The sequence below is a fragment of the Meles meles genome, chromosome 13 (genome assembly GCF_922984935.1).
Source record: "Meles meles chromosome 13, mMelMel3.1 paternal haplotype, whole genome shotgun sequence".
Taxonomy (NCBI): Eukaryota; Metazoa; Chordata; class Mammalia; order Carnivora; family Mustelidae; genus Meles; species Meles meles.
This window is the reverse complement of record NC_060078.1, coordinates 33,921,410-33,949,139: the sequence shown is the minus strand read 5'-3', so window position 1 is coordinate 33,949,139 and position 27,730 is coordinate 33,921,410. Positions and strand designations below refer to the sequence as shown.

General features: G+C 39.9%; 1 protein-coding gene across 5 annotated transcripts; it reads left to right on the top strand.

Annotated features, from left to right (window-relative positions):
* Positions 1-654: 654 nt before the first annotated feature.
* ANXA7 (annexin A7) lies at positions 655-27,526 on the top strand. 5 transcript variants are annotated; one of them, XM_046027080.1, is made up of 16 exons: positions 655-817; positions 1,877-1,933; positions 7,026-7,080; positions 8,490-8,545; positions 8,839-9,043; positions 9,767-9,877; positions 10,868-10,932; positions 11,351-11,416; positions 17,377-17,479; positions 17,694-17,788; positions 20,002-20,115; positions 20,388-20,558; positions 23,141-23,311; positions 23,391-23,466; positions 25,052-25,164; positions 27,067-27,526. In XM_046027080.1, the coding sequence occupies exons 4-16, from the start codon at positions 8,501-8,503 to the stop codon at positions 27,187-27,189; spliced, it is 1,458 nt and encodes a 485-aa protein (XP_045883036.1). In that variant the 5' UTR covers positions 655-817; positions 1,877-1,933; positions 7,026-7,080; positions 8,490-8,500; the 3' UTR covers positions 27,190-27,526. The 5 variants fall into 5 exon arrangements, with proteins under 5 accessions (XP_045883036.1, XP_045883035.1, XP_045883032.1 ...); XM_046027079.1 differs by lacking the exon at positions 1,877-1,933; XM_046027076.1 differs by lacking the exons at positions 1,877-1,933; positions 8,490-8,545 and having other exon boundaries at positions 722-817.
* The last annotated feature ends 204 nt before the right edge of the window (positions 27,527-27,730 follow it).

The window sequence follows — 27,730 nt, the reverse complement described above, 5'->3', positions numbered from 1 at the left end:
AATTGGAGGGGGAGGCGAACCATAAGAGACTATGGACTCTGAAAAACAACCTGAGGGTTTTGAAGGGTCAGGGGTGGGAGGTTGGGGGAACAGGTGGTGGGTAATAGGGAGGGCACGTTTTGCATGGAGCACTGGGTGTTGTGCAAAAACAATGAATACTGTTACGCTGAAAAAATAAATAAATTAAAAGATACTGGTCTGAGCCCCTGAAATGACCTCAGACGTTTAATGCTAGTGTTCGTGTCAGATGTTAGGGCTCTAGTGTAAGGGAACCTAGAATCACCCAACAACTCGTCTGGAGTGGTTTTGATTTATAATGCATCTCGAGTTCTGACTGTCTAGGATCCCAGTAAGTTTTCATTCATTTCATACGGATCTAACAAAAGACAAGGTCTTTATCTCAGGGAGGATGGTACATCAGAGGCCGAGAGGCTGCACCTGGCCTTGAGGGTGCGCGGCCCTTCTCAACCGCCCGTCACAGAAAGGGCTGAGGGATTCCTTAAAACCGCTGTGACTGGAGAGAGCGCTAAAGGGATTGGGGATGGTCCCTGGGGCCAAGAAATGTGATAAAACTGGCTGGTCCAGGCGGAGGGAGCGTCTCCTCCCGCAGGTGGAGCGGCAAGGTACGAACCACGCCGAAGCAGGAGAGGGGCAGAGCCGGGTGCCGCCCCCTCCAGCTGCAGGGGCGTTCCCAGCTGCCGCAGCGATCCTAACGGGCTCGGGCGGAGGCCCCTGGAGCTCCGCCTCCTCGCGCCCTCCCCCGGCTCCATCTTGCCGGCGACCAGGGTTAGGCTGTGACGCTGCTTCCTCGGGTCAGGTGAGGAACGGTGCCCCCACCCCCTTGTGTGCCCCTTTCCTGGGTCACCTCGCTCATGCCAGCTCTGAGGTGCGCTGTCCGGGAGATGGCGGGGCCCGGCGTGTGTCCCCGCGGTAAGCGTTCTGTGGAGGTGCCTGCGGGCCTCCGGGGCGGCGGGCCTCCGGGGCGGCGGGCCTCTCGGCGTGTGGGTCTCAGGATCCTGGCTCCCCTCGCGGGGGTTTTCCGGCGAAGGCGCACAGCATTGGGGTAGACGAGGCGGCCGGCCTCTGTGCCACTCGGATGCTCGGTGGTCGGAGAACAGAGGGAGCAGTGACACCCCGCGCGCAGGCCGGTGGACCACAGGTGGATTACAGGTGGAGAAATTGAGGCCAGAGGATGGCCGTGCTGAAGTGACCTCGAGGAAGGCTGAGTAGGGAAACCAGCAAGGAGCAACGAAAGCTGTCTGGCTGGTGACTAGATTTTCTGGTGACACAGCAAATTTTGGGAAATTTGACCTGTGCTTCACTAGGCCTGGGACAGAATGCCTAAGCCTAAAATTGTACGTTGCCTCAAGTTTATAGTTCTGGAAGCTGTTCTAGGAAATAGCATTCCAGATTTGGTTCCTCTTCCCTGAACAGCCGCAGAAGTGTGCTGATATCAGGCCGACTGTCCTGAGCGAACACTTCCTATACAGCGTGAGGTGGCCGAGGTCCACCATGAAAGTGACGGAAACGAGAAGTCCTAACTACCTTTAAACTCCCTAGTATCTTCTATCTGATAGGAAGCTGATCTGATAATCTGGTGATTAGAGTGTAATGAATTACGTCTCAGGCATAGAAGGAGTTTCAAGCACTAGATGGCAGGGAGAAGAGAGAATTTTGGCCACTCCAAATTTAAGCTGCTTTTTAGTCCTCACTGGCAATGGCTGACTACCCTGTCCCTTACTCTAGTTTTCTATCCAAAGACCCTTTATGACTGACTTAAATTGGCCTTCCCCACCAAGAGGCAGGTTTTGGGAAATTGTAGTAGCTCCTGTTGGCCATTTTCATTTGCCCTTTCTGTTTTATATTTGTTTCATAGATCTGCGATAGCTGCCTCTTGCGTTCCTGGGCTTCCTGCCATCTTCAGACTCATATAGTGAGACCTACCCCTTTTAGTAGCTGACTCACTGGGTGGAGATGGTTTGGAGAACCAAGAATGATTTCTAGTCTTTTAAAAGTAGTTACGGGTGGAGAATGTTTAAAAGGATATATAAGCTTTTGTTTGCCAGTCTAGTCTTCCTACTCCTTGGTCAAAATGAGTAATTTGTTGAGTCACCCTGGAATTTGTTTATTTTTTCACAAAAGCTTTTTAAATCTACCTTTTGAATAGATGATACATGCACAACTCCAAAAGGGCTAAAAGTACATTGAAAATTGATTTTCCTTTTCAGTATGCCTCAGCTGCCTCCTTGGAGGCAGCTACTGGTTTTCCTGCCTTTTTGGGGATACCTTCAGAGATATTCTCCTATACATACAAGCACATAAATGTATTTTCTACACTTATAATTGGCAGTTTATGCAGTTTTTACCTTGCCTTTTCCCCCTACTTACTGTGGTTTAGAGATGGTTTCATGTATGAGTTAGAAAATACGATTCATAGACCAGCAACATCAGCATCACCTGGAAGAATCTCCTGTCCCATCTCAGAAATGAAGCAGAATTTGGATTTTTTTTTTTTTTAAGATTTTATTTATTTATTTGACAGAGAGAGAGATCACAAGTAGGCAGAGAGGCAGGCAGAGAGAGAGGAGGAAGCAGGCTCCCTGCAGAGCAGAGAGCCCGATGCGGGGCTCGATCCCAGGACCCTGAGATCATGACCTGAGCCGAAGGCAGCGGCTTAATCCACTGAGCCACCCAGGCGCCCCCAGAATTTGGATTTTTAACAAGATCCCCAAGTTATTCACATACACATTAAAGTTGAAGAAGTAAAAAAAAAAAAAAAAGTTGAAGTTCTGTTTTATCTAGTACGTTCAAAGAAGGGAGAGAGATTTGAGCTTGTTAAGTCAGGGAAGGGGAGTGAGCCCAGGCATGAGGGCCAAGTCAATTAGTAACAGTGGCTGAAGCAAAGGCATGTTGGGAATGGTTCAAGTGGTAGAGATTTCACATTGGAGGTTAGGTATTGTTAAGAGATAAAGTGAATAGATGAATTGGAGCCAGTACTAAGAAGACCTGAAGGTCAGTCCTATGAATTTTTATGTGATACTCCAGCAGCAGTCTTTGAGGAGTTTTGACTTGAAGAGTGATATACTGAAGGAGGAGCATTTCAGGAAAATTGTTAAGTGTGAGAGTATATGCAAGGACATAAATAGAAAAGTAATTTTAGTAAAATAAGCACCAAGTGATGAACACCTGGTCTAAGGATATGACCATGAGCATAGAAATTACGGGAAAAGTAGAAGAGGCATTTCAAAGGAAAAAGAAAAACATTGGGTTGTTTACTGTACTTAGTAATAGATAATTTAAATAGTACTAGTAACCGGATTTTTCCCCCCAGGTTTTTGTTCAAATCCCAATCAGCCAACACACATAAGGTATTCGTTTCAGGTGCAGACTTTAGTGATTCATCACAACACCCTGTGCTTATCACAAGGGCCATCCTCAACACCCATCACCTGTTTAACACCCCGCCCTCCCGCCCAGTAAGCATCACTTTGTTCTCTATAGTTAAGAGTCTGTTTTTTGGTTAGATAGAGGATATTGAGTGATCTGGTGGGGAAAAAAATGAGTATTTAATTCCACACCAATACTGAAGGTCTCCTGGCTGACTTCCATCTTAATATAGTCCTCATTCTTTTTTCATGATTGTCCATCTTAAAATTATATCCCACCTTTTGCGTTGCACATGGTAATGTTCAGTTTCCCTGCCAATGTATCCATCGCCTTTGAAAACAGTTTAAACCTCTGATCATCCTTTAACTCTCCAATCTTAGTACAGTGTTTTAAGGTAGATGCTAAAAAAACGGTTATTTGATTTTATGTAGATATGCCAGGCATATTGTATCTGATCACCAGTAGTTTAAGATATGGTCAGGCTCTAAACCGGTATTGTTTTGAATATTTGTTTTTTCCCCTCTGTTTATTTGCATTGTTTTAGGTTAGTGGTATTTTCTTCAAATGCAAAAGGCATTTACACACATACATACGTATGTATATATTTGTGGCTTTTTGCTTCACCCTGGCTGCATTTGTTTTACATGAGCTGTGTTTTATTTATTTTAATTTAAATTCAATTAACATATAGTATATTATTAGTTTCAGAAGCAGAGGTCAGTGATTCATCAGTTGTGTATAATACCCAGTGCTCCTCACATCACCAGTTCCCCTCCCCCCTCCCCTCCTCCCCTCTAGCAACCTTCAGTTTATTTCCTATGATTAAGAGTCTCATGGTTTGTATGAACTGTCTTTTTAAAAAAACCCTTTATTATGGAAAAATTTAAACATGCAAGAGTGGCAGAAGAGTGTATCGAATACCCACATACTTGTCACCCAGCATAAATAACCCACTCGTGATGATCCAGTTTCATCTATACTCCTGCCCAACCCTTTCATATTATTTTGAAGTGATTCCAGGATATTACAGCATTTTATATATATTCAGTGTGTATCTCTAAAAGATCAGATGCTTCACAAAAATCATACCAATATGACATCTAAATATGTAATATGTAATAATTTCTTAATATCATCAGATTAATAGGTTATTGTTTGCATTTCCAAAGAGGAATGAGTTCCTTTTGAAGAAAAACACTTTGAATTCATTATTCTTTTTAAGAGAGGGAGAGAAACAATCTTAAGCAGGCTCCATGCCTAACACAGAGCTCTATCTCACAACCCGGAGATCATCACCTGAGCTAAAATCAAGAGTCAGACATTTAGGGGCGCCTGGGTGGCTCAGTGGATTAAGCCGCTGCCTTCGGCTCAGGTCATGATCTCAGGGTCCTGGGATCGAGCCCCGCGTCGGGCTCTCTGCTCCACAGAGAGCCTGCTTCCCTGCCTACTTGTGATCTGTCAAATTAAAAAAAAAAAAAAAAAAAAAAAGATTAAAAAAAAAAAAAAGAGTCAGACACTTAAACAACTGTGTTACCCAGGCACCCCTCAGTATGGACTATAGTTCAGGAAAACCATAGAGTTGATAAAAGGAGATTTCTCAAAGATTGCAGATAATAAATGAAGAAAAAAATGCTAGAATTAGATCTAGGCATTGGTTATCAACCATGAAAAAGAGAAACGGCTGATCATTTATGTGTTCCCTGATAGAGGCAAACAATATTTTCTAAGTATGTGTGCCAGAAAAGTAATCTGATCAAGCTTCTAGATCTGACTACAAATTTTTAGTAAGTAAATAACTGTTAAAGATTATCATGGAGATTCAATTGGCAAAATCCAGATAGAGGGAGATTTCAAGACAAACTGTCAGTTCCTTCAACAAGTAAGCTGCACGGAAAAAAAAAAATAGGGGAGATGAGGCTTTTACAAGAGATTAAAGAGACATACCAACTGATTAGAATATATGGACCTTATTTGTATACTGATTTGAACAACCAAACTGTGAAAATTATTTTGAGACATTTGGGTAAATTTGAACACTGAGTGGACATCTGATAATAGGAAATTAAATTTTTAAGATACAATATTGGTAAATAACTATGCTTAAAAGAGTCTTCTTTTTACAGATAGTATATTGACATATTTATGAGTAAAGGGGTATGATGTCTAGGGAATTGCTTTAAAATGATCTAGGGAAGGGGCACCTGGGTGGCTCAGTCAGTTAAGTGGCTGACTTTGGCTCAGGTCATGATCTCAGAGTCCTGGGATCAAGACCCATGTTGGGCTCTGCGCTCAGTGGGGAGTCTGCTTGTCCTCTCCTTCTACGCACCCCCACCCCACCCCCAGCTTATGCTCTCTCTCAAATAAAATCTTAAAAAAAAAAAATAATCTAGGGAAGGGTACCAATGCAATAGAATTAACTATGACTTCATAATTACTGAAACTGAACATGAAGGTTATGTGAACTTTCATTATATCAGGTTGAACTACAACAAATTTTTATGTTAACACAGGATTTCAGTAATGCCATGCAGTTCAATCTAACAGTATTCTAAAATTTTTGAATTTTCCATAATAAACAAGTACAAAATAAAAAACAGTAAAAATACTTAAAAGACAATAGAAATTTGAACACTGACATATTGATGATATTATGGTTTTATTTTTAAAACAGCCCTGTTAATTAAAAAAAGTTAGTTTGTAGGTATGTATAGTGAAGTATGTATAGATTAAAATGGTAAGATGCCTGGGATTTGCTTCAGAATAATCCAGTGGAGTGATAGGGAATGAAGGAGAGTATTGAAAAAAAAAAAAATTGGCCATGAATTAGTAATTACTGCAGCTGAGTGTTGAATCTATGGGGTTTTTTACACCACTAACTTTACTTTTGATTAAGTTTGAAACTTATAAAAAGGTATGTGTGACTATAAAATGTTAACTTTTTTTTCCCCCAAAGATTTTATTTATTTGACAGAGAAAGACAGTGAGAGAAGGAATACAAGCAGGGAGAGTAGGAGAGGGAGAGGCAGGCTCCCCTCCGAGCAAGGAACCCGATGTGGGGCTGGATCCCAGGACCCTGGGACCATGACCTGAGCCGAAGGCAGACACTTAACTGACTGAGCCACCCAGCAACCCCAGAATGTTAACTCTTAACCATTGTTTCCTATAATGTTGCATCACCAAATAAGGGGATATCTGTGGCACCTGAAAAGCCTTTATTTTAATATTTACATGTTCATTTTAATGTTACCTTCTCAAGAAACTATCATAAGTTTTCCACTTATGGAAGTGATATATGAAGTAATCATAAAATAAACATAAGTGAAAAATTATTCGGCTTAAAAGATACTCTAAATATTCCACAAATAATAGTACTGGTAGTATTCAGATATGACAGATTGTGTGGTATGAGGAGAATGAAGTTGGAACATTTACTATGCTTTACTGATTCTACTGGTGTGAATGGTGAAATGAAGAAGCATTTTACAAATTTGCTTATACCTTTACTATCTACCTATTGAATGCCTGACAGACTCTTTTGAAAAAAGATATATTTTGTATAAAACTGTAAACAATATATATCTTCCAAGGACTTAACCCTTATAAAAAAAAATTACAGAGGACTTTTTTTATTGTTACAGAATGTCATACCCAGGCTATCCCCCAACAGGCTACCCACCTTTCCCTGGATATCCTGTAAGTATTGCCACTTTAAAGAGTCACATAGCTTGTGTACTTGGAACCAGCACTGTGTAAGACTAGCCCATGACAGATCTTACAGGTACGCTAGAGCAGGGGTCATTATCTCAATTGCCCAGAGGTACTGAGTAGAAGAAGTGTGTTGGGTGGGTATTATGGATGAATGAGACAGCACTTGCCTCACTTAGGAAAGCCAGCAGCTACTCAGCTGTAGCCTGAGCCATGGTGGGAGGCTGACTCAGTGTTGCTAATACTCCATTTCTTCAAGTAAAGCCTGAAATGTGGATTTGATGTGAAATTGCCTCATCTTTTTAAAGTGGAAAATTAATTTTTTTAAAGGTTAAATGTTGTATGAGCCAATAAAACATATATGTAAGTTAAATCCATCCCATGAGTCACTGATTTTTAACCTTTGTGTTAGAAGGTTTAAAATCATTAAGAAGGGCTTGACTCAGCAAATTGCAGTAGATTAACGGTCCCTGGATTTGTATTTCTGAGACTGAGTATTTGAAGTTCATTTCATAAATGTGCTACTAGGTTCTGCCTTGTTGATGTCTGGATTGTGAGGACTAAACTCACAGCTGAGACATTTAATTGAGAATTACGCATTTCAGTTTTATACTCCCTAACTGTGTAAGGCTTCTTTCTAACTCTGGGAGAATACAAAGAGAGGCCTATGCAGGTTAATGAGAATGTGTGAGTCCTTATGTAAAATGAATAAATAACTCTCCTGAATTTATCATAGGAGTGATGAGAATTATGACTATGTTCCCAGGCCCCTATATCCTGAACCGGATTCTGGCCACCATTTTGTCAGTGTGGGCTAATTTCTGAAACGATAACCCCAACCTCTAAGTGACTTTGCACAATAAAAACTCATTTCTTACTACTTTAGTTCCTAGAAGTCGGTGGGAAGGTGGGAGGGTGGGAGGAATCAAGGAGGCTTTAGTCCACGTAGTCTCTCAGGTTCCCAGGCCCCTTCCACACACTGGCTCTTCCATCCTGTGCCATAGAGTCCTCCCCTGGATTCTCTGCTTCCATTTGCCTGATGAAGGAAAAGAGGATGAGAGCGGATAGAGGATTGCGCAGGAGGTTTTTAGGGGCCGGCTGGAAGTGGTGTACATCACTTTTGTCTCTGCTCATTCACCAGTACTCAGACATATTCTACTTAATTGCAGGGGAGTCTGGGAAAGGTAGTCTAGCTTTATGGCCAGAGGAGAAAGTTCAGTGAATACGTGACAGTCTCTGCCACTCTGAACTGGGCTCCAAAATGTCATACCCTATGTATGACTCAGGTCAGTTTTCTTCTTTTTTTTTTCTATTATGCAACAGGTTTAGGTGTGTTACAAGAGAGCTGTGAATTCTTCTCTTTAGGATAGAGAGCTGTATCTTTCTCATATTTCCAGGTGCTAGAAAAATGAAGAAACTGATGAGCTTTGTTAGTTTTTCTGGAAGACTTCAGGTTTGTAAAGAGTCTAGATCTTACTCCCAGATAGAGAAACAGACCGCTTGCCTGACACTGAATTTAAATAAAATTTAACTGAGCTCTGACAAGCAAGTGTCCTGACAAACTGTATACTGGAAAACTAGTAGAAGATACTGAGACTTTTAGTGAGATTTTTAAGGTGTAAAAGAAAATCTAGACCTTAACAGTTACTGCTGTTTCTTTCTTTTTTTTTTTTTTTTTTCCTTTTTTTAAGGTGGGTCATATTTCTGGGTGATCACATTCATTTGAAAATTTTCTTATTTTTGCAGCCTGCAGGTCAGGAGTCATCTTTTCCCCCTCTGGGTCAGTATCCTTATCCTAGTGGCTTTCCTCCAGTGGGAGGAGGTGCCTATCCCCCAGCCCCAAGTAGTGGCTACCCTGGAGCTGGAGGCTACCCTGCCCCTGGAGGTTATCCAGCCCCCGGAGGTTATCCTGGTGCCCCACCACCAGGGGGAGCTCCATCCTACCCAGGAGGTGAGTAATGAGTTGTGGCATTAGTGATGATTTGGATTGCTTGTTTTGTATGAGGTCAGAGTTGCTCTTAGCCTACTTTCTACCAAAGAGGGTAAGAACCTAGCTGGCAAGATAGAGGGATAAAGGTTCTTAGGGAGTATGAAAGCTGGAAACAGTCTTAAAAATTCTGTTGTGAAAAAAGAATAAATCTCATGGTAATAAAGGACCAGTATATAACAGTTTGCTTGGTTATTATTTTTTTTAAAAGATTTTATTTACTTATTTGTTGGAGAGAGAGAGAGAGAACAAGCAGGGGGAGCAGCAGGCAGGAAGGAGAAGCAGACTACTTGCTGAACATGGAGCCCAATGTGGGACTTGATCCCAGGACCCCAGGATCAAGACCTGAGTTGAAGGCAGACACTTAACTGACTGAGCTACCAAGGCATCATGTTGATTATTTGTAATCTTAAGAACTGATTATGTTCAGTTAGCATGATTGTGATCTTTAAGACAGCTTTGTTAAAAGGTAAAAAAGCTTAGCACTTTTGTATTGTAAGTTATTTACGCAGATGAATGAAATAAAAATTTTGTAATGGAGAAGGAATTGATAAGTTGAATTTAGACCAGAAGAGACTGCTGTTACAGCATTAATAGCCTATTTTTTCCCACTGTTCTTAGTAGATATTTTCCTAAATTTAACTCTTCAATCGTAAGAACTGTCACTGTATTCATTCTTTTTTCTAGTTCCTCCAGGTCAAGGGTTTGGCGCCGCACCAGGTGGAGCAGGCTTTTCTGGCTATCCACAGCTGCCCTCACAGTCTTATGGTGGTGGCCCAGCACAGCTCCCACTACCTGGTAGGTACCAACTATCCAGAGAAAAACAATAGTATGCTGTCTTAAATCTTTCAGTTGCCATTGAGAGAACTTAGTTTATGTTTGGGATAGCCTTCAGTAAACTTTATTCTAAGTACTTCTGTAAATAATTTTAAATACATGGTTTTGTGAAATGGGCTAATTTGTTGGAAAAGTTTAATCAGTAAGATGGAAATAAGTACCCACTTTTTCAGTTACAAAGTATCTGTTCCAAAGCCAAAAAAGAAAACCTTTAGAAGCTTCTCTGCTTACTCCTATATGACTCCTAAACTCTCAGAACTATGTCCTGACATCCTTTCCAGATGGAGTCGGAATTTAGTTTGGTTTGAGTGTTTAAAGAAAAAAAAAAAGGATTATTTGTTAAATTGTGTAGAACATGAAATATTTTAAAAGGTTCTTATGACCAAAATTGGTATTCTTTCTGGTTTTTTTAGAATTTTTATTTATTTGATAGAGCGCAAGCAGGCAGAGTAGCAGGTGGAAGGAGAGAGAGAGTCAGGCTCCCCTCTGAACAAGGAGCCAGATGTGGGGCTCAGTCCCAGGACCCTGGGATCATGACTTGAGCCGAAGGCAGTTGCTTAACCCAGGCGCCCCACCGAAGTTGGTTTTCAGTTCAGTGAATTATAATATTAAAAAGTTTATCCTGGGGTGCCTGGGTGGCTCAGTCGTTAAGCATCTGCCTTGGGCTCAGGTCATGATCCTGGGGTCCTAGGATTGAGCTCCGCATCAGGCTCCCTACTCAGCGGGGAGCCTGCTTTCCCTTTACTACTCCCCCTGCTTGTGTTCCCTCTCACTGTGTAGCTCTGTCAAATAAATAAATAAAATCTTAAAAAAAATAAATAAAAAGTTTATCCTAGTAATTAACACAGTGTGAATGTTCTCATATCTTTTCCATATTCATAGTAGTCAATGCTGTTTTGAAAAATTAAATCCTTTAAGACCTGTTTACTGTAATTTTTTTTTAATGTGTAGGTGGCTTTCCTGGAGGACAGATGCCTTCTCAGTATCCTGGAGGACAAGTTCCTTACCCAAGTCAGGTATTTCTGCTCCTGTTTTTATATTTCATCCAATTTAATTGGATAATGCCAAAGAAGGGCACCACTCCTTTGCTGACATTAGAGATTTCCAAGAAGCAGAGGAGATGGTTTATTATAGTCACTTGAGATTCTTATCTTTGCTCTGGTAGACTCATTGCTCACTTCCGTCCATCTTTTGCTGTAAGCGTGTCCTGATTTTAAGAAGACAAACATAGGTCTCTTCCCACAGGTGATGATACTCATAACTTTAACATAGAGATTGACTTGGGTTCTTGGTGTTGGTTTTCTTTTTCTTCTCCCCTCACTGACAGTTAAAACTATGAACTTGCGTGACTGCGTAATTGGTATTTCTGGCAGTGTTTGAGAAAGTGTGGATTTGTTTCCTCTTTTACCCTCATAATGTTCTACTCTTTTTCAGATAAATACAGAATCCTTTCCTTCCTATCCTGTTTTTTCTCCTGTTTCTTTGGATTATAACAGTGAAGTGAGTAAGGTTTTCTAATGTTCACTAATTACTAGGTCTCCTGTATGTGCCTTCATTGCTTTTTGATTTCTCATGTATTTGTCTCTCATAACTTCCTTGAGGGCTCAACGATATCTCATTTATCATTTTGTCCTTGTAGTGCTTGACAAGGCTTTAACCATGGTAGCCAATTAATGTTTGCTGAATTGATTCCTCAACAGCCCTGGGAGGTCTCCCATATATCAAATTTTTGCCCCATCTCTGTATAGCCGTTTATTTTAATACTGTTTAGTTTTTAATTGCCTTAATTCTTTTATGTCCTGTGCAAGTTACCAGGAACACAAGCAGTATACTTTTATGCTTCTCTTTGTCTTGATTTTCTTTATTATATTAAATATAATAAATAATAAAAAAGAAATATTAATATATTTCTTTATTAACATACTATTTATTCATAAAGATCTATCATTTTCAAGCTTTTTTAAAGCTGGACTGGGAGGGGGGTTACAGTGTTGGAAGCGAAACACATTAGCTGTTTTCTGGTTTACTTTCTTGATTTAAGGTATTTGAGCTCCAGAGAGATTAAGAAACTTGTCCAGAGCCACACAGCTAGTGAAAGACAAAGCTAAGACTAGATCTAGCTCTTCTGACTCCCAGACCAGTGGTCCACCTGTCACACAGTGCTGCTTTGCTGATACTGTAAATGATGTTCCTCCAAAGCACATAGAGAATTGCTTTTGATCCTTTCTTTTTTTGGTCCTTTTTAAAAATTGAAGTTGATTGTTAATCATATTATAAATCTATAACTATTTTAATAATGTATGAGAATTTTAATTTTATTTTAGCTTAAGCATGCTCATAGTTTTAGAAACATTTTATGACTGAATATAAAAGATTTTCAAACATAAGACACTGAAAATGAAACACACATACACATGCAATTCCTATGTAACAATTATGTTACAATACGTAACAATTATTACCTTAAGATAGAACTAAAACCAGTAGGTGGAAATTTACTGAGTGGTAGATTTTGGAAGATCTTTACATGGAAGTGGAGCAGGCTACTTTGTGAGGAGAGAGCTCCCTGTCCCTAAAAGTCCTCATGTAGAGGGTGTGTGTGTGTGTGTGTGTGTGTGTGTGTGTGTGTGTTTAGGAAGATGAAAATTTCTGTCTTGGTTGGGCATTTGGGTCAGGTGACCTTTCCTAATTGACCCAAATTTTGTTTTTCAGCAAGAAGGTTGGCATCAAATGAATGTCAAAGAGTGGAATTTTTGGTGACAGATAGTGTGGGCTTTGCTGTGCTGAGAGATTTTCCTGAGTTTGAGTTTTGACCTCTAGAACATAGACCCCAGTTTCCTTTAATTCAGTATAATGGCTGAAGGATAGTATTTTTGATGAAGATTCACTTCAAATATAGGCTTTAAACATAGAATAAGACAATTCCATTTTTTCCTACAGATGAAAAATGGAGTAGTTTTTAAAAGTATTTATTTATGTATTAAAAGATTTTATTTATTTATTTGATAGAGAGACAGTGAGAGAGGAAGCACAAGCAGGGGGAGCGACAGAGGGAGAAGCAGGCTTCCCGCCGAGCAGGGAACCTGATGTGGGGCTTGATCCCAGTACCCTGGCATTATGACCTGAGCTGAAGGCAGATGCTTAACAACTAAGCCACCCAGACACCCCAAGATTTATTTTTTTTATAGAGAACACATGCACGTGTGGTGGGGAGTGGCAGAGAGAGAGAGCATCTTAAGCGAATTGCATGCTACATAGGGAGCTTGACCTGGGGCTTGATCTTATGACCCCAAGGTCATGACCTGAGCCAAACCAAGAGTTGGACACTTAACCCACTACACCACCCAGGCACTCCATTTATTTGAGAGAGAGAGAGCCCCCACAGTGCAGGGGTAGGGGCAGAGGGAGAGGGAGAGAGAAATTCAAGTGGACTCTGTGTTTGATCTCACGACACTGCGATCACCATCTGAGCCGAAACCAAGAGTCAGATGCTTAACTGACTATTCCACCCAAATATCCCAGTTTTTGTTTGTTTTTTGAGAAAGAAGAGGATAACAGAACATGAGACTCATCAAATAGTACATGTTGAGGGTTAGTTTCTCTTACTGCCTAGTCCAGTGTATTATAAACAAAGGCTTTTTGCACTACTTAGGTTTTAATGAAGGTGGTTACATCAAAGGAAGCCTGCTTAGTTTTCTTTGATACCATAAGACTCATATAAAGGCTTATGTTGAAAAAAAATTTATACTTGAATATTTGGAGTTGATAATGGTTTCAGTTTTTTCTTAAAACCAGTATACAAATATTTGTTAGTTCCGTGCTTATATTCCTGGCTTAGAAACTTCAGAGTACAGGATGGTTGTTAGAAAAAAATGTTGGTTTGAGAATATAGGTAAGTTTGAGAATTATTGACCCTACAAATGTTTGCTAAAAGATGGTTTGTTCCCTTTCTCCCCATTTACTTCGCTCCTGTAGTTGCTGGCATATTGCTGTATTCAGTGAGTATAACTTTAAATGCAGTTTCAGTTGCCTAAAATGCAATTGAGTCATTTTACATTTTGCAGTCATGTTGAATACATCTTTAAATTATATTTTAGAGATAATGGGTTAAATAAAATACATTATTAAGACTCAGTTTGGGGACGCCTGGGTGGCTCAGTGGGTTAAAGCCTCTGCCTTCGGCTCAGGTCATGATCCCAGAGTCCTGGGATTGAGCCCCACATTGGGCTCTCTGCTCAGTGGGGAGTCTGCTTCCCCCTCTCTCTCTGCCTGCCTCTCTGTCTACTTGTGATCTCTGTCAAATAAATAAATAAAATCTTTAAAAAAAATTCAGTTTTAAGAAACTCTGGTGGGATATCATTTCACTTCATCCCATCTCTCTTAGGCTCTGATTTGAATAGTTTAAGAAAACTATTGAATTGTTTCCTAGCTGTGTATTTTTAAATTTTCAAATAATTTCAGACTTAAAAAAAAGTTATAAAGATTGTACATAGGGGGATTCTGGGTAGCTCAGTCAGCTAAGCATCTGCCTTCAGCTCAGGTCATGATCCCAGAGTCCTGGGATCAACCCCTGCATTGGGCTTCCTGCTCCCCCAGGAGCCGCTTCTCCCTCTCCGTCTGCCTGCTGCTCTCCCTGCTTGTGTTCATTCTCTCTCTGTGTCAGATAAATAAATAAAATCTTTAACAAAAAACTGTAGGGATGCCTGAGTGGCTCAGTTGATTGGGCGTCTGCCTTCAGCTCAGTTCGTGATCCTGGGGTCCTGGGATCGAGTCCCAGGTCGAGCTCCTTGCACAGTGGGGAGCTTGCTTCTGTCTCTGCCTGCAGCTTCTCCTGCTTGTGCTCACTTGCTCTCTCTGATAAATTTTTTTTTAATTGTACATAGAATTCCTGTATACCCTTTACCCGGATCTCCCAATATTAACTTCCTACATAAACACAACACAGTGATCAAAATCAGGAAATAACAATGATATAATAATATAACCCAGCTTATAGACCTTATTCAGGTTTTACCAGTTGTCCCAATAATGCCCTCCTTTTCTGGTTCAGGATCAAATCCAGTATGAAACATTGCATTTATCATCATGTCTATTAAGTTTCCTCCCCCCCCCATTTTTATTTTATTATTTTTTAGTAGTGTCTCTGCCCCACATGGGTCTCGAACTCATGACCCTGAGATCAAGAGTCACATGCTCTACTGACTGAACCAGCCAGGCACCCCTCTTAAGTTTCCTTTTTTTTTTTTTTTTTTTTTTTAAGATTTTACTTATTTGACAGAGATCACAAGTAGGCAGAGCAGCAGGCAGAGAGAGAAGGGGAAGCAGGCTCCCTGCTGAGCAGAGAGCCCGATGCAGGGCTTGATCCCAGGACCCTGGGATCATAACCTGAGCGGAAGGCAGAGGCTTAACCCACTGAGCCACCCAGGTGCCCCTTAAGTTTCCTTTAATGTGACACAATTCTTCAGTTTTTATTGTTCATGACCTTCACACTTTTAAAGAGTGCTACTACTACTACCAGTTACTTTGTAGAAAATTTCTTGGTTTGGGTTTGTCTGATACTTTCTCATGATTAAGGTTAGGTTTTGCCATTTTGGAGGGAATATCACAGAAATGATTTTGGATCCCCAGTGCATTATATATCAGGAGGCACTTATTGACTTACTCTGTTACTGGAAATGATTGATTTTGATCACTTGGGTCTGCCAGGTTTTCTACTATAATGTTACAAACTATGCAAATACCTTGGTTTGCATCATACTTTTAATAATTTTAGCATCCATTGATGATTCTCTCCGGAAACAGTTACTACCATGGCATTTGTTATAATGATTTTTAAATTCCCCCATAGATTTGTATTTTTAAAATACAGTCCCTATTTTGCTTTCTGGTTTATTTCCTATGTCATCAATGAAGAATATTCTACCTCCCAGAATCTCCAATCATTGTTCCCTTTCATTTTGTGCTTTCTTTTTTTTTTTTTTTAAAGACTTTATTTATTTAATTGACAGAGAGAGATCACAATTAGATAGGCAGGCAGAGAGAGAGAGAGGGAAGCAGGCTCCCTGCTGAGTAGAGAGCCTGATGCGGGACTCGGTCCCAGGACCCCGAGATCATGACCTGAGCCAAAGGCAGCGGCTTAACCCACTGAGCCACCCAGGCGCCCCATTTTGTGCCTTCTTATTATAAAACATTTTATTTCATCTTTGATAATGAGGGCCTATAGAAGAAATCGGAGATACTGTCAAAATTATATTGCCTGGGGGTACCTGGGTTGCTCGGTCAGTTAAGCGTCTGCCTTCATTCAGCTCATCATGATCTCAGGGTGCTGGGATTGAGCCCTACATCGGGTTCCCTCCTCAGCGGGGAATCAGCTTCTCCCTCTGTCCCTCCCCCTTGTTTGTGTGCTCTCAAGTAAATCTTTAAAAAAAAACAAAAAAAAAACCTATATTGCTTGTCTGAAACCTCATTGGGCAGCTCAAGGTCTACTTAACTGAAACCCTTATTATATTATTGTCTTTAAATCAAACACCGCTGCTCATCTCACACTATCCAGAGATCGATCTCTTTTTTCCTCCTGTTCTACTAAGAAGAAAATCAAAACTCAGGAAGATTTTGGCAAGTTTCACAAGCTTGACTTTCTTCTCTCCTAAAAGTTTGGCATTTAGCTTTCTTTTGGCAGGAAGAGAATAGGTCTTTCTTGCCTGCTCCAGAATGCACCTTCATAATAAAATACTCATATCCTTTGTCCTAAAACTTAAACATGGCCTCCTTGACTAAGAGTGTTGACTGGGGAAGTCTTAAATCTTTTTTTTGATTATTTATTTATTTGACAGAGAGAGAGGTCACAAGTAGGCAGAGAGGCAGGCAGAGAGAGAGGAGGAGGAAGCAGGCTCCCTGCAGAGCAGAGAGCCCGATGCGGGGCTCGATCCCAGGACCCTGAGATCATGACCTGAGCTGAAGGCAGCGGCTTAATCCACTGAGCCACCCAGGCGCCCCTGACTGGGGAAGTCTTAAGTTGTCTTCCTGACAGCAGAGAGTCCTGACTTTTTTTTTTTTTTTTTAATTGTATTTCTTTTACTAAAGATGTTGAGTATTTTTTCATGTTTCTTTTTTCCCCAATTTTATTGAGATATGAGTGACCTGTAACATTGTATTAGTTTTGGGTGTGCAATATGATGATTTGATCTATTTTTATTTTTTTATTTATTTTTAAATTTTATTTATTTGAGAGAGTGCAAGAGAAAGTGAGCCAGAGGAGGGGGAGAGGCAGAAGCAGAGGGAGAGGGAGAAACAGACTCCGTACCGAGCAGGGATTTGGGGCTCAATTCTGGGACTCCGGGATCCTGATGAGCTGAAGGCAGGCACTTAACTGACTGAGCCATCCAGGTGCCCTGATGTATTTTTATATTATGAAATGATTAGCACAATAACTGAGTTGGATTTTATGCCTTGTGTTTCAGCCTGCTGCGATGACTCAGGGAACTCAAGGAACAGTCCGACCAGCTGCCAACTTCGACGCCATGAGAGATGCAGAAATTCTTCGTAAAGCAATGAAAGGTTTTGGTAAGGAAAACAGGTTTTTAATCTTATTTATAATTTTGATCAATTGAGTCTAAAGTACAAATAAGCTTTATATTACAAATCAAATTTATGTGTCCACCTGTGCACATGACTCAGTGTAGTCTGGCACCAGGCACCTTGTGAGCGTCTAAGAGATGTTGTCAAGGAATACCCAAGACAGAATTCATCCTTACTTAAACATGTATGGTTCTTTCAGGGACAGACGAGCAGGCAATTGTGGACGTTGTGGCCAACCGTTCCAACGATCAGAGGCAAAAAATTAAAACAGCTTTTAAGACCATGTATGGCAAGGTACATATATTTTTTTCTTTTCTGGCCACAGACAGTGGCCTGTAGATTTTACATTTATGTCAGGTTGGATACTATCTTTTTATTAGTGCTGGTGGTGCGTAGTAGAGACAACTAGATTTCAGACACCCCAGGAGTGGTGTGTTCACTATTTCTCTTAAAAGCCTTTCTAATTTTGGAGTAGTCCTTGATTTCATAGTCCTACTCGTACCTCAGATGATGTCTGATATATGATAGATGCTCAGGAGAAAGTAGATTATGGCCATAATAGCAGAACTGATAATAGATAAATTTATATATAAAATAGGTAGATAGGTAAATAGTATAATAGAAAAACAGTTTGGTTCTCAGCCTTCTCTATACAGTGGGATTCAAGGACTTGTTATACAGCCCCTGCTTTTTCTTGGTGTTTGGCATCCTCTTCCACGCCTCTCCCTCCCTCTAAACATACCCTGTATTAGGATGCATGCAACTTTTTGTCATTCCCTGCACACATTCTGGTCTTTCATAACGCTGTGCTTTGTATACATTGTTCTCTAGGCCTAGAACACCTCTTCCTCTTTTTTTTTTTTCTTCATGGCAAGCACCTTCTTGAGGATTTAGCTTGCATCAGATACTCTGTGAAGTTTCTCTCCTTTCTCAGGGCAGAGTTTTGCTGCCATTTTCACTGTGGTACAGTCGCATTTTGTAAAACCTCTGCCATAACTGATCTCCTTGCCTACTCCCTGCAGCAGTGAGCTCCCCTCAGACAAACCATGTCCTCTTCATCTGGGCATTTGTAGCACCAAGTACAGGAGTAGTTACAAATAGCCATTTAATAAATATTTCCTGAGTGGATGATCAGTGACAAAATCCAGCAAGATTCTAGGGCTAAAAAGCGCTGTTGCTTCTGAGATCTGAAGGGGAAAGCTGGATAGCATTATTTTTCCATTTAGATAGAAGTCCTAAAATTTCCTAACATTCACTGGATCCGGTTTACTTTTGTCAGAATGGGAATAGAGGTTCATTGGTTTGTCCCACTTCACCTATTCTACTCTGCCTTACTCTCTCTGCCTGGCCCAGGTCCACTTCTTTAGTCTTAAAGCTGATTAAGTGACACAAACTCTAGATTTCCTTATAGTTCCACATCAGATTCACTATACTAATATAAGTATTTTCCTTATTATGAATCTCTTTAGTTAATATATGCCCTATGCTGTGCTGTCCTGAATTTTCTCCTGTATTAGTTTTGAATTAAAACTAAATTTGCACCCTGTGTTTGTTTTTGTTTTTTTTTTTTTTGCTTTTGTTTTTGTTGTTTGTTTTGCACCCAGCCACCTTTTCTCTTGGCTTCCTGGTTTTTAAAATTAATTAATTAATTTTAATTAATTAATTAATTAATTTTAAAGATTTTATTTATTTATTTGACAGATAGAGATCACACGTAGGCAGAGAGGCAGGCGGGGTGGTGGGGGGAGCAGGCTCCCCCTGAGCAGAGAGCTTGATGTGGGGCTCGATCCCAGGACCCTGAGATCATGACCCAAGCTGAAGGCAGTCAGAGAAAGACAAATGCCATATGATTTCACTTACGTGTGGGATTAAAAAACAACACAGATGAGCATAAGGGAAGGAAAAATAAGGTAAAATCAGAGAGGGAGACAAACCATCATAAGAGACTCTTAACTATAGGAAACAAACTAAGGGTTTCTGGAAGGGAGGGAATGGTGTAACTGGGTGATGGACAACATTAAGAAGGGCGCTTGATGTAATGAGTACTGGGTGTTGTATGCAACTGATGAATCACTAAACTCTACTTCTGAAACTAATAATACACTATGCTAATTAATTGATTTTAAATTAAAAAATAATAGGGTGCCTGGGTGGCTCCGTTGTTAAGCGTCTGCCTTCGGCTCAGGTCATCATCTCAGCCCAGCGTCAGGCTCCCTGCTCAGCCGGGAGCCTGCTCCTCCCTCACCTACTGCCCCTGCTTGTGTTCCCTCTCTCACTCTCTGTCAAATAAATAAATAAAATATTTTTTAAATTAATTAATGAAAAATTCATTTGCGTGAGTGTAGCAAACTCTAAATGTATATATTTACTTGTTTTTAGTATATACTATTCAAATTTGAAATTTTAGGTTTTCATAAAGCAATTCCATTTTCCATATTTTTCTTAAAAAATTTAGGCAGTAAAATTTGGAGAACACACATACTTAGTTTGTATTTGTAATTAAACAGGATTTAATCAAAGACCTTAAATCAGAGTTAAGTGGAAATATGGAAGAACTGATCCTTGCCCTGTTCATGCCACCTACCTATTACGATGCCTGGAGTTTACGGAATGCAATGAAGGTACTGTATCTCATTTACTTTGTATATTTTATCCTATTTCAAATGTAAAACCCCACAAATTACGGCAGTGTTGAATTTACAGTGATAGCTAAATCAATACATTATATCATATCATCTGAATATAAAGAGAGCTTTGCAGGTCTGGAGGCCAAAGTAGTATTCGATGGAATAGTAAGATTTAATTATTTACAGCAGTTTTTTTCTTCTTCTTCTTCTTTTTTTAAATTTTTGTTTATCTTTTTTATAATTCTCCCTTTCCTCATTTCACATAGGGAGCAGGAACTCAGGAACGTGTATTGATTGAAATTTTGTGCACGAGAACAAATCAGGAAATCCGAGAAATTGTCAGATGCTATCAGTCAGAATTCGGACGAGACCTTGAAAAGGATATTAGGTCAGATACATCCGGGCATTTTGAACGTTTACTGGTATCCATGTGCCAGGTGAGTATACCATGAATGTATGTTGATAGAGGGAACATTCTTCACTTTCTATGAGCAGTGAGCATTCCTTATTACTTTTAGTATTTAGCCTACTCGGAATCTTGCCATCGTTACGAGGGGCAACACAGAATCCAACATACAAATTTCTTTGTAGTCATAATTGAGATTTATTTCTGTAGATCTAGCTTTTGTAAGGGATTAGAAATTAACTTCTTTAGGGCGCCTGGGTGGCTCAGTGGGTTGAGCCTCGGCCTTTGGCTCAGGTCATGATATCAGCGTTGTGGGATCGAGTCCCGCATCAGGCTCTCTGCTCGGGGGAGAGCCTGTTTCCCCCTCTCTCTGCCTGCTTCTCTGCCTACTTTTGATCTTTCTCTCTGTCAAATAAATATATAAAATTTTAAAAAAAAGAAAATAACTTCTTTAAAGTTATATGGAATCAGAAATTAACTTGAGGCTCTGTATTTTAGGCTGGGGATGAAATCTTATACTTTAAGCTTAGCATTGTACTGTCAGTTAAATTGGACCATCAACTGAAAATAATGCAGGACCATCACGAAAGTGCTAGAGGAAGTGAAAACTGTGTGAGGAGAGCCCGAAATGCAGAAACATTTCTCAGACTTCATAGTAATGTGGTGATTAGCACCTTATTTTGATTTCCCAGATGTGCTGGAGAAGTGACAGAAAATTCTTCAAATAGAGTATTTGGAATGATATTAAACATACTTATAGATGAGATGATCAAGGTTCATTTGAAGGAAATGATGCAGAAGACCAGCAAACTGATTCAGTATCAGGAGTCAGTGGCTTTCCTGCTAGTATACAAGGTTGGACAGTCCCGAGGGACCTGAGAGTAGACGACAGGCTCTTCAGAGCAAAGGGAGATAGTGGCAGGAAGCAGTACCCAGAGTCAGTGGATGTAGACATGAGAAAAGAAAGCAGATGGTTGAAAAGAAATTGAATTTACTTATGATGGAATAATAGAGTAGAAGAGTAGATTGGATTTAAGAACAACAGCAAGAAACACAAGAAGAAGACAAAAGCAGGAATAGAGACTTAATACTCATTTTTTAGTGCTATTAAGTGGTTATTAAGACTTTATATGAGGTGCTGAGTTTCTTTATGCAGAATTCAAAGCCCAGCTACTTTATAAAGTAAAGGGACCTCTTTCAGGGAATGAGCAGAAAAATGAGGAAAATGACCAGGAAATTGAGATTGGTATTCTGTGTTTGAGTCCAAAGGCAGTCATCTGGAGAGTTTTTCCTAAACATCTTTCATGTGCTATCTTTAGTCTCCCTTTTAGAATATGCTTGTATATTCCTTGTGCCCAGTGGTCTTAAGGATACAACATCTCACCTTCAGGAACACCTCTCTCCATTTTGTTCCACAGACAGGCATAGAGACTGTAGAGGGCAGCCCTTTCCTTCTTTTGGATTTGTGTTTCTATTTTTGAGAGAAACCAAATGCCCGTCTAAGCTTAGCTCTTGCTCAGACCCAGAGCTTCCTTTCCAGCTCTCTCCTTCCTCTTCCCAGGGAAAAGTTTGGTATACAAATTGGCACAGTCTAGCAGAACTTTAGTTATTTATAGCTTCTTCTAAAAAGTTCGTGTGTCCTTGTGTGTATACAGTCAGAATTTACATGATGTATCATTACACTTGGCTGAAGGAAAAGAGGTTCACGAAGGCTCCATATTATATATTCCCTCCCTTGACTTAAATTGTTTGAGGGCAGGGACCTTGTCTTTCTTGTGTCCCTACCACCTAGCACATCCTGTTGGTTCACTTTCTCTGGAGAACCCTGACTAACAGAGCCTCACACAAAACAAGTGCTCTTTAGCTTTTAGCTGCATGAATGAAAGCAAACTGGAACTCAGTATAACACATTGATCTTAAATCCCAGCTAATGAAAATTATAATTTCTTGAGTGGTAGTTTATATCTCCTAGTAGAGATGTTTTTTTCTTTTTTTTTTAAGTAGGTTTTTTTCATTTTTTGTTTTTAATATTTTATTTATTTATTTGACATACGGAGATCACAAGTAGGCAGAGAGGCAGGCAGAGAGAGAAGAGGAAGCAGGCTCCCTGCCGAGCAGAGAACCCGATGTGGGGCTCAATCCCAGGACCCTAGGATCATGACCTGACCCAAAGGCAGAGGCTTTAACCCACTGAGCCACCTAGTCGCCCCTAGAGATGTTTTTCTTTGTGTTTTTGGGGGGAAGGGATGAAGATATGCATGACGTTGGGAATGAAGATATACATGACAGACTTTATGCATTGATCTTCAGTAAATTGTCCCTTTAAGTCCAAAAGTGACTGTAGATTTTTTTTTTTAAAGATTTTATTCATATTTGACAGAGATCACAAGTAGGCAGAGAGGCAGGCAGAGAGAGAGGGGGAAGCATGCGCCCCGTGAGCAGAGAGCCTGATGCGGGGCTTGATCCCAGGACCCTGACACCATGACCTGAGCCGAAGGCAGAGGCTTAACCCACTGAGCCACCCAGGCACCCTCAAAAGTAACTAGATTGTTAAAAAAAATTTTCAATAGAACTTGTATCATGTTTTCCAATTCTTGCCTTCTTCTCTTGCAGGGAAATCGTGATGAGAACCAGAATGTTAACCACCAGTTGGCTCAGGAAGATGCTCAGCGTCTCTATCAAGCTGGTGAGGGAAGACTAGGGACAGATGAATCCTGCTTTAACATGATTCTTGCCACAAGAAGCTTTCCTCAACTGAAAGCTACTGTGGAGGCTTATTCCAGGGTATGAGCTTTTCTTTTGAAGATTTGGCTTAAGTTTTAAGTTGTGAAAGTATTTTAACCCCTGTACTTCTTGTTTGCAGGTGGCTAATCGAGATTTGCTAAGTAGTGTTGCCCGTGAATTTTCTGGAAATGTTGAAAGTGGTTTAAAGACCATCTGTAAGATACTTTTACATTTTGCTTTGTTTTGTTTGTAGATGTAAAAGCTTTGAATTGTTCATTCTATTAAGTGATGAAATTAATATAGCCTCCTGGGAATCTGCTTAGGCAGAGGCTGAGCCAGTCCTATGTTTTTATATATGTAGTTCCCTATGAATGGTGGTGGTGGGATCAAAAAGGGTTATTTGGTCTTTATTCTATATGCCTTTCATGAAGACTGAGCAAGAATTACAGTAGATGTAGCATTTCCATTGAAGTGAATGGGAAAGCCTTAAGGAACTACAAGTATGATCACACAAAGCCTCATTTTGAGCTCCCAGAAAATGTTTTGTTTTTTTTTTAAAGATTTTATTTATTTATTTGAGAGACAGAGCATGAGCACAGGTGGGTGGAAGGGAGGGAGGTAGAGAGAGAGAGAGAGAGGCAGACTGCCTGCTGAGCAGGGAGCCCGATGTAGGGCTCAGTCCCAGGACCCTGAGATCATGACCTGAGTTGAAGGCAGACACTTTGCTGAGCCAACCAGGTGCCCCAAAAAACACCTTTTTAAAAAAAAAGTTTATTTATAATCTCTCCACCCAACATGGGCTTTGAACTCACAACCCCAAGATCAAGACACAGTCCATTGACTGAGCCAGCCAGGTGCCCCTCAAAAAACAACTTTCAGATAGGATCCAGTAAGACCCCTTTCCCTTTTGAAATAATAATAAAAAACGAAAACTTCCTGGTGTTCTTTGAGATGGCCAATGAAATGGAAATTTAATTCTCATGGAGAATATATGACTAAAGAGAGTGTTATTAACACATTGGTATTAACAATTGAGTGTCCTACAAATAGTACTGTAGTAATTGTAGGTAAAGCAGTCATGTAAAGTTAGTATATTTCTACCATCTGCAGGAAGAGACTTTGTTAATTTTCCTAAGAGAAAATGTCAGACTTACTATCATTCTCAAATTTTGACTCAAATCTGTTTATTTTTATTTTTTATTTTATTTTATTTATTTTTAAAGATTATTTATTTATTTGACAGACAGAAATCACAAGTAGGCAGAGAGGCAGGCAGAGAGAGGGGGGGAAGCAGGCTCCCGCCTGAGCAGAGAGCCCATTGCGGGGCTCCCATGATAACCTTGGGATCATGACCTGAACTGAAGGCAGAGGCTTTAACCCACTGAGCCACCCAGGCACCCCACAAATCTGTTTTTTATACTGGAACATATCTCTTATCCTTCTGTCAGCCAAATGATTTATTTGATACCTAGAATTCAGATTTCAGTCATTATTTCTTTTAAGTAAGGTATTTACCAGGGCTCCATTGTCACAGATTTTCTTCCTTGAAGGGGAAAAAAAGGTAAAGAATCTAAGCTATTGCATCTATGGAAAAAATATGGGATTTATTGGCTAGAGGGAATCCTCCAGAATTAAAGGTATCCTGTCTGATGCAGCTAGAAAGATGGATGAATACTGAGAAAAATCGAGATTTCTGAGGTGACTCTAAGGAAGGATCAGAGGCAGGCTGGAAGTGATAAATGAAGCTGGAGCGTGGATACCTTGTCAAGGCATCACATGTGAAGTATCTTTGACTTGCAGTGCAGTGTGCCCTCAACCGCCCTGCCTTCTTTGCTGAGAGGCTCTACTATTCTATGAAAGGTGCCGGCACAGACGACTCCACCCTCGTCAGGATTGTGGTCACTCGAAGTGAGGTGAGGCTTTCTTTTCTTATCTGATCTTACTTGATTTTTTTTTTTCAAAGATTTATTTATTTGAGAGGGAGAAAAAGGGAGGGAGAAAGAGAGAAAATGCAAGCGGGGAGGGGTAGAGGGAGAGAATCTTCAAGCAGATTCCCCCGCCCAACCTGAGTGTGAGTCCATGGAGGGCTCTGTCCCAGGACCCTGAGAGCATGACCTGAGCTGAAATGAAGAGTGACATGCTTAACCAACTGTGCCATCCAGGTGCCCCTGAGCTTACTGGATTTTTGAATGTTGATTTCCTAAAGGTTCCTCAGCTGATGATTAGGAAGGATGTTCTCCCTTTGTCACCTCTGGTAGAGGTTATATAAAGCACAGTGTTCACTCTCCTCAAGCCGTGAGAGAGCATTGGTTTGGGGAAACAAACCACTGTGCCAAGAGATTTTCCTACTTGAGAAGGTCTGTGGAGAATACTGATTTATATCCAGTTGGAAAATATTTATCTTTTCATTTTGCTAATGTAAAAAATTGTATGACAGATTAATCCAATTGGATATAAAAATTCTTGAAATTTAGCATGCCTTCTAATTACAAAATTATTTTTAAAACCTTTTTCTCTTTACCTAAATATACCTCGAATGCTTTCCTTTCTTTGACTTTCTATATTTATTGCACTTCTTCTTACTTGAAAGAAAATGTGCCACTAAATTATGGTAGAAAAGGTAAATCATTTTTCAAAAGACAACAATCATATGGTATTTTTTAAAAACTTTGTGTATCTATACTCAGACCCAAGTTTTCTAAGCATGATCTCTTTAAATCACAATAAAATATATACAACACAAAACTTAACATTTTAACCCTTTTATTTCTTTATTTATAGATTTTATTTAACAGAGAGAGATCACAAGTAGGCAGAGAGAGGGGGGGAAGCAGGCTCCCTCACATTTTAACCATTTTAAAGTATGCATTCCAGTGGCTTAAATTAAGTGCATTGACATTGTTGTACTGCCATTACCACCACAACTTTTTTACCTTGTAAAACTGAAAATCCATACTCATTATAATAATTCACCATTCTCCTTTCTCCCCAGCCCATGGCAGCCCTTCTGCTTTCTCTTCCTATGAATTTGACTATTCTAGGTACCTTGTATAGGTGAAATCATACAGTATTTACCCATTTGTGACTGGCTTCTTTCACTTAGCATAACATTTTCAGGACTTATCCATGTTGTAGCATGTGTAAGAATTTCTTTTTAAGGCTGAATAATATTCCTCTGTATGTGTAGACCACATTCTCTTACTCATCTGTCAGTGGACACTAGGATTGCTTCCACCTTTTGGCTCCTGTAAACACAGGTGTACAAATATTTGCTTGAGTCCTTGCTTTTCACTTTTGTGTATATACCTGGAAGTGGAACTGCAGTATCATATGGTAATTCTGTTTTATTTTTTAGTATATGTGCTGCCAAAGCGGGCACTCTGTTTTATTTTTTTGAGGAATCACCAAACCTTTTTCTACAGCGGCTGCATTGTTACATTCCTACCAGCAGGATACAAGAGTTCCAGTTTCTCCACACCCTTTCCAACACTTGTTATTTTCTGTGTTTTTGAGAGTAACCTTCCTATCAAATGGTTTTATTTTTTTAATGGTTTTTAAATAACCAGTATTTTGAGGATAATAGATGAAACTGGTACAACCCTTCTTCAGTATTTTTACAGAATAGTGAATCTACCCTTCACTGGGTGATGCCAGCAGTGGTATGAATGCTAGCTGTCAAATGTTTGTCACTTGGTGTTTTTTTCCGCCTTCTGTCTTGATTATAATTATGCTCTTTTCACTATTAAAGAATAATTCTAATCTCAGTTTTCTTTTAACAGCTTTTTTCTAATATCAAAAATATCTCTTGCATGCAGATTGATCTTATACAAATAAAACAGACCTTCAGTCAGATGTATCAGAAGACCCTGGGCACAATGATTGCGAGTGACACAAGTGGAGATTACCGAAAGCTTCTTCTGGCCATTGTGGGCCAATAGGAGGGATTTTTTTTTTTTTTTTTTTAAATAAATGAAGCATATCCTTCAGTGATTGACCTGCATGCAGCAGTATCAACCATCACTTAACCAAAAGAGCTTTCTACTAAGGACTGTGTCAGGGTATTGTGCTTGGTTTGCACATGTGGTTACTGCCTTAATTCCAATGATATTTTTTCTCTATATACAATCAATTGGAAGCCATATCACAATGATGTAGTACTAATGCAATGGTTGTAAGGCATAATTCGCACTGTTCTTATCCTAATCAGGATCCCAAATTGGAATAAAAATCACAGCAATTTCTAAGTCTGCATAATAAAGCTGAATAAAAGAAAAAGTTGCAAAACTCTGCCTTCCAAAGCACATGCAGGTCCATTGGACAACTATAGTTGGTAGTATGTCAAAACTGTATTTTTTAAAGATTCAGCTCTTTGGACCTAGAAGAGAAATGTGCATCTTATTTTACATAAATTGGTATTCTGTATTTATAAACATTAAACTTTCCATGTAGGAAAAGGATGAGTATTGCCTGTAGCAACTT

What these genes read in the sequence shown, in the direction of transcription:
- ANXA7 (XM_046027076.1), top strand. Translation starts at nt 7,027, where the DNA reads ATGTCATACCCAGGCTATCCCCCAACAGGCTACCCACCTTTCCCTGGA. An exon ending in CACCTTTCCCTGGATATCCT is followed by an intron (nt 7,081 to 8,838) that starts GTAAGTATTGCC and finishes TTATTTTTGCAG; the next exon opens with CCTGCAGGTCAGGAGTCATC. An exon ending in TTAAGACCATGTATGGCAAG is followed by an intron (nt 17,789 to 20,001) that starts GTACATATATTT and finishes GTAATTAAACAG; the next exon opens with GATTTAATCAAAGACCTTAA.